This window comes from Pleurodeles waltl, chromosome 3_1, assembly GCF_031143425.1.
Source record: "Pleurodeles waltl isolate 20211129_DDA chromosome 3_1, aPleWal1.hap1.20221129, whole genome shotgun sequence".
Taxonomy (NCBI): domain Eukaryota; kingdom Metazoa; phylum Chordata; class Amphibia; order Caudata; family Salamandridae; genus Pleurodeles; species Pleurodeles waltl.
In genome coordinates, this window is record NC_090440.1 from 647,748,545 (window position 1) to 647,754,544 (window position 6,000).

At 44.4% G+C, this 6,000-nt stretch overlaps 1 protein-coding gene across 1 annotated transcript in view; it reads right to left on the reverse strand.

The window, feature by feature from the left end:
* Positions 1–5,647, reverse strand: part of LOC138283526 (mucin-5B-like) — a 466,047-nt gene extending 460,400 nt beyond the window's left edge. The window contains exon 1 of the mRNA XM_069221466.1: positions 5,552–5,647. Coding sequence (XP_069077567.1) covers positions 5,552–5,630 — 79 coding nt within the window. The 5' untranslated portion in view covers positions 5,631–5,647. The remainder of the gene's footprint in view (positions 1–5,551) is intronic.
* Between the last annotated feature and the right edge of the window lie 353 nt (positions 5,648–6,000).

Below are 6,000 nucleotides of genomic sequence, written 5' to 3' on the forward strand. Positions count from 1 at the left end.
GCGGTAACGGGTGTTGTGGGGCCCCTGGGGGCCCCTGCACTGCCCATGCCACTGGCATGGGCAGTGCAGGGGCCCCCTAACAGGGCCCCATAAAGATTTTCAGTGTCTGCTTTGCAGACACTGAAAATCGCGACGGGTGCCACTGCACCCGTCGCACCCCTTCGACTCCGCCGGCTCCATTCGGAGCCGGCATCCTCGTAGAAGGGGGTTTCCCGCTGGGCCGGCGGGCGGCCTTCTGGCGGTCGCCCGCCGGCCCAGCGGGAAAGCCAGAATGGCCGCTGCGGTCTTTTGACCGCAGTGCGGTCATTCGGCGGTTCCCGCTTGGCGGGCGGCGGTCGAATGACCCCCAAAGTCAAGGAAAGTGTGGGCGGAGCACAAGGATTGAAAGCCTTACTCTGGCGCTCAGAGACAAGTCTGACTCCACAGACTGTTTCCTTTTTAAGGAGAAATCCTTTGTGAAGAATCTTTTAATCTTTGTGAGATTAACTCGTTATTTATAAAGACACCGTTTATTACATTGGGAGACGTCTATAGCTCTAGTTTACAAATGCATCAGCCCCTCACCTCCCGGTCTCCATGCCTCAGCTCTCCCTCGGCTTCCCATCACCTCCACCCACCAATTCTCTACTTGGTTTGTGCTGTTGTCTCTGCCCCACTGCCTATGGCCCTGCCTCTCCCTCAGATTTGTGCTTCCACTCTTGCCCTGCAGCCTAGGACCTTCATTCTCTTTCTTGATATAGTTCTGCCTCTGCCCTCTCCACTAATGCTCTGTCAAGCTCCCAACATATACGCAACACTGCAATCTGGCAATTGTAATTTCGCTTTTTTCTGCATGGTTATCTGATTATTTCATTTGTTGACAAGGTCCAGCATGCTGAGTACCGTTTACCAGATCTTTTTGTAATCTCGATGTTTCCTTTCCTCATGGGTTGCCACACGAATGTGTGGCGTATGGGCAGGTGGGCTTTTCCTTAACATTAGCTAGGTCTCCTGATCTCTTTTCGATAGGGTTAGTGGGAAATTTCACATGTAGAAGTTGTGCTGCAACCTACACATGTGATTTGGAGAGGGACAAGGGGTTGAAAAATGTCTAGTCCCGAATAAGAAAGGAAGGGGAGAATGTGCCACAGCTGAAGATAGAGCCCAGGTTCCACAAAGGCAGATGCTCGGTCATCTGGAAACGGAGAGAATGAGGTGAAATTAATATTATTATCCTGAAGGAGGCTGCGAGAAGGGAATGAGAATGAAGCAAAAGGGGGAGGACACACATGTCATGAACAGAAGAGACCCCAGCTTACAGCCAGACTCAGAATTACAGCGCTGTGCACAACTCGTGTCCTTCCAGGCCCTGTGTGGAGAGCCCATATCAAACATTCAATAGCTAAATGTAGACATGGTCCAAACACCACAGAATCTCACAGAGTTTTTATATAACTCTGCGTTATTCCACATAGTCCAACTCCATTAATTCGATCCACCCCAGTCACCACACCAAGCCTATTCTTTGCTTCAGTCCACAGCACATAATTGTAATCCTTAACAAGTGCATCTATCTACTAAGAGCTAAAGGCCTGTGTTAGAAATGGGATTCCTGGTTAGCTGAGGTATGCACCCAAGCCCGACAGGATCCACCACTCAAGTCAGGGTAAGCCACATATACAACTCAGATAGCCTGTGCTCACACTCTGTTAGCTTGGCACAGATCAGTCATGCTTTTCTGAAGAGACAATATGTCAAGTATTTATGCAACACACACATATAGCAACTCAATGAATGCACCACAAAAAGACTCCACAAAGGTTTATAAAAATAATGAATATTTATATGAATAAAATAAGAAAAAAAAAAAAAAGTCCAATAGTTAGATTATGTTTCTTCACTCTTAAATACATCCAAGCAGTGCTTAATTCAACTGGGCTCCATTTAGAAACTTCACTGTAAGTCTTCGGTGGGAGAGCGACTCACTGTCAAAAGTTTCCAAAACTGGACTCAACACGTTCTAACGTAGTTTTACAGGGGGGGGAGGATGGAAATGCAGCCAAATAACCTCCCATTGATATATGAGTGGAGTCGCTGGGCAGTGAGTCACGCTGCGGCACAGCTGATCGATGAAGTGAGGCAGACAACTTTTCGGCCCCCATAGAGATCGGAGAATGCATGTCCAGCTCATCGTGGTCATCAGGGCAGGCCATATTTAGAAGTGCTGCTATCCAGGCACTCAGCAACAGGGAGGCACTGCTTCTTGGCACGTGGGAAATAACTACACACAAAAGAAAGGGTCACTTCTTTAGGGCAATGCGAGGGCAAAAATGAAGCACTGTGCTTTATTCAAACACCCGGGAAATAACAAATGAAGGTTCCCTTGTGTAGAATGGTGCAAGGGGCTATGATCAGGCACTGCACTCGGTCCTCAGACTAGTCAGCAGAAAACAGGCATGCTTTTGCAACACAGAATGCTTGAGCTGTATTTACAAGGTCTAGGATGTCCCTGAGACCTCAGAAAGAAAAGGGGACAAGCCAGCAGTCCCTTGCAGACTTACAGGGGTTTTAGTCCTTAGTCCTCTAACAGGGCAGAGGTCAGAAAGCAACAGGGCAGCTCAAAGGACAGCAGTTCCAGGGAACAGTTAGGCACAGCAAAGTGGTAATACTTCCACCTGAGCAGCCTTTATTCCAGCAGAGTTTCTTCCAGGTTGATTAATGTGCTGATTTCAGGGGGTTAGAGCCCCATTGCCTATACTCGAATCTGTCTTTGATGTAGGGGTACCTTCAAAGCAGCTCTCTCAAGTGCACAGGTCTCCCTTTCATTCCAGCCTCAGCTCCAGACTATCAGTTGTGGGTAATCAGTCCTTTGTGTGTCCTCAAGCCACTACCCTTTGAAGTAAGTGTGGGCCCTTTCCATCCTCCCTTCCCAGGAAGCTCCATCAGTGTGCAGATGAATGCATATACAGTTGAATGTCATGTGTTGTAGGTGTCTGAGAGAATGCACACATGTAGCTGTCACCTAGACCAGACATGTATTGGAGACAGGCTGTTAGGGACACAGAGCAGTGAGAGGAGAGAAATGCCCACTTGCTAAAAGTGGCATTTCTAAAATTGTAATAATAAATCTGTCTTTATCAATAAAGAGGATATATCGTTACCATTCCAATTATATGGAACATGATGTTGCTGCTCCTTTTGATCAGGAATTGCAGCCTAAAAGGAATTCCCGAAGCTGGCCTATGAGAGGAGCAGGCCTCATTGTAATGAAAAACGACCTTGGGAGTACATTTCCTGCTTTTTACTTACATAGCACCCTGCCCTATGGGCTACCAAGGGCCTACCTTAGAGGTGACTTATATGTAATAAAAGTGTAGTTTAATGCTCGGTAAGAGGTTTCAAATGCCAAGTTGAAGTGGCAGTGGATCTGTACATGCACATTCTGCAGTTGCAGGCCTGGGACATGTTTAAGGGCTACTGGAAGTGGGTGGCACAACCACTGCTGCAGGCCCAATAGTGGCATATAATTTACAGGCCCTGGGTATATGGTATACCACTTAACAAGGGACTTACAATTGAATTAAATATGTCAACCATGTGTAAACCAATGTTACAATGTTTAGAAAAGAGAGCACTTGCACTTTAGCATTCATTAGCTGCGGTAAAGTGCCCAGAGTCCAAAAGCCAACTAAAAGATCAGAAAAAAGGAGGAAGGCAAAATGTTTGGGGTGACACTGCAAAAAGGGCCATTTCTAACAGCTTGCCTTATTTGTATTCTTAAAAGGAAAGATTAAGTTGGAAAGCTTGCACACTATTGACTCCTACACCACCTGGGACATCCTTTCACCCGATAGACATTCCTTCAGTCCAAATAAGGGCTGCATCAGTTTGTTATTCCAAATAGGGTGATCAAGCTATTTTTACATGGATACTCATGAAACTGCTGGTATATCTTGCTTTAAGCTTGTGAATGCCTCATTGAGTAAATAATGTTTCCTTCATCTTTCTAGGTAGTAAATTTACCTTTACCAATAAAAACCCACCCACCTACAGAAAACGAATCTTTACTTTTTTGCTTACAAATGTTTGAGGATGTATATATATTTTTTAAAGAATCGCTACTCTTGTGTAAAAAGACCCTGCTAACTAACGTTTGCAAGCCGTCAACAACGTGTTGTCTGTAAATTGAGTTGTTTGTGGTGGGGAGGTTGTGTACTGTGGGATGGTAACAAAGCATTGGCTGGGATATGAGTGGGTTAGGAGAGAAGGATGCAGTCTCCACTTATGCATTTGTGCTCTCTTAATACAGAGTTTTTTCAGTTTTCTTTTAATTTTCTCTTTTCTCAGCATAAACGATTCTCCGAATTTAGTTTTACACTGTATTACGTTTGCAAAATAGGGAATAATTTGGTAGAAAAAAAAAAACATATTTTGTGGTCAATTCTGAAAATACATTGGGTAAATGTAGCGATCAATTTCAAAAGCAAACTTTTTCCTTATAATATATGTCTGAAGTTGGGCAAGCATTGCTGGTTGACTAAAATCATGATTAAGCATATTGCATTTGAAGGCTGTTTTCGAAGTTAGCAGTAGGCGCTCATTACGAGTTGGCTGTACTTAGATTATAGAGATACCGGGGTGGGAATTACTGATTACAGGTTGTATCTCCGGATCTAAATCCACCCATCAGGAGCTTTTGTGCCAAAATCGGTAATAACCATGTGGACATGGAATTTCTGGGTATTTTTACTTTGGTTTTCAATGTTTCAGGGGACAAATGTGCCTGGCTAGATAAAGCACTGTTTCCTCACCCTGTGATATTGGAGGGGGCAGGAAGGTGACAGTCATTTGTGCTGCTCACAGCCACTGCCCCCAGTTTTACTGGGTCTGGATCCGCATCAATCAAAACCAGGTGCCACATTTCTAACCCAGGATTACCTGCTCTGCAATTCGCAGATCCGGTGATTGCTGGTACAGAAACTTCAGGTGACACACGACAACTGGTAATGAGGGCCCACATGTCTGTTCCAGAATTCCTATGCAACTGTAATCCCTCTGCTTCCTAATGGTTTGAAGGAGCTGTTCTGTTTACAGAAAAAAAGCTTATCCTCATACAACAGAGGAATTGTCGAATCATCGTTAGTCAGGACGGAAAAGTGTCTAGTGTTTGCTCAGCTTCACTATATATACTTTCAACAGAGAATATTAGGGGTCATGAAGAGCATTTTGCGGAAATCAAATGTGATTGAATATATTTTTTTGAGTAAGGGAAAATGTACATATTTTGTAGATACGTTTTAATCATCCGAGGTTGTAAATTACTACTATTTTTTTTTCCGTGCGTGTATCATATTCTAGATAACGAATGTAATGTCTTTTATATTATTCATCTTATTCATACATGGTACCAAGAATTCTTCCTAATGAATGTTGCATTTCAAAAGTACATGGTGTGTCCGGTGGTACAACCAGTAGGCACAACTCCTACCTTGATCAAATGAGTGAAGTGTACCACAGCAGTCTCTGGTGCTTTCATAAATGAAGAAATATCAAAAACTATAAGGGTGCTTACCATTTCCCGGGAGAAGGGCCATTCCTAATATTAAAAGAATGCCCCACAATGGCCTTGTGGCATCCTCGCCGGTGTCCATCCTTGCCACTGTTTGATTCCAGAGGGACTGCAGCCAAGCAGCGCTGAGAAAGGAGCTTTTATAGAAGCAGTGGCTGGCCGCTGACCACTCGTTTTGAGAGGTGGAGCTCTGGGAACACCTCCTTCCCTTCACCGTTCCTCAGAAGAAGGAAAGGAGGTATGGGCATTCTGGTTCCAGATGGTTAGATTGAGAGGTTAAACATGGGTTCGTTGTTCCACTGGAGAACAATGCACGCTTTTTCAGTCGCTTTTCATCAATCCATTGTTTTTTGGATGTGAAACGTTTGTCTGATCCAGATGAACTGTCCAGAGTAATCGATTGGACCATCAGTCCCTAAATATCGAAGATATCGTAACAAGAGAAATATAGT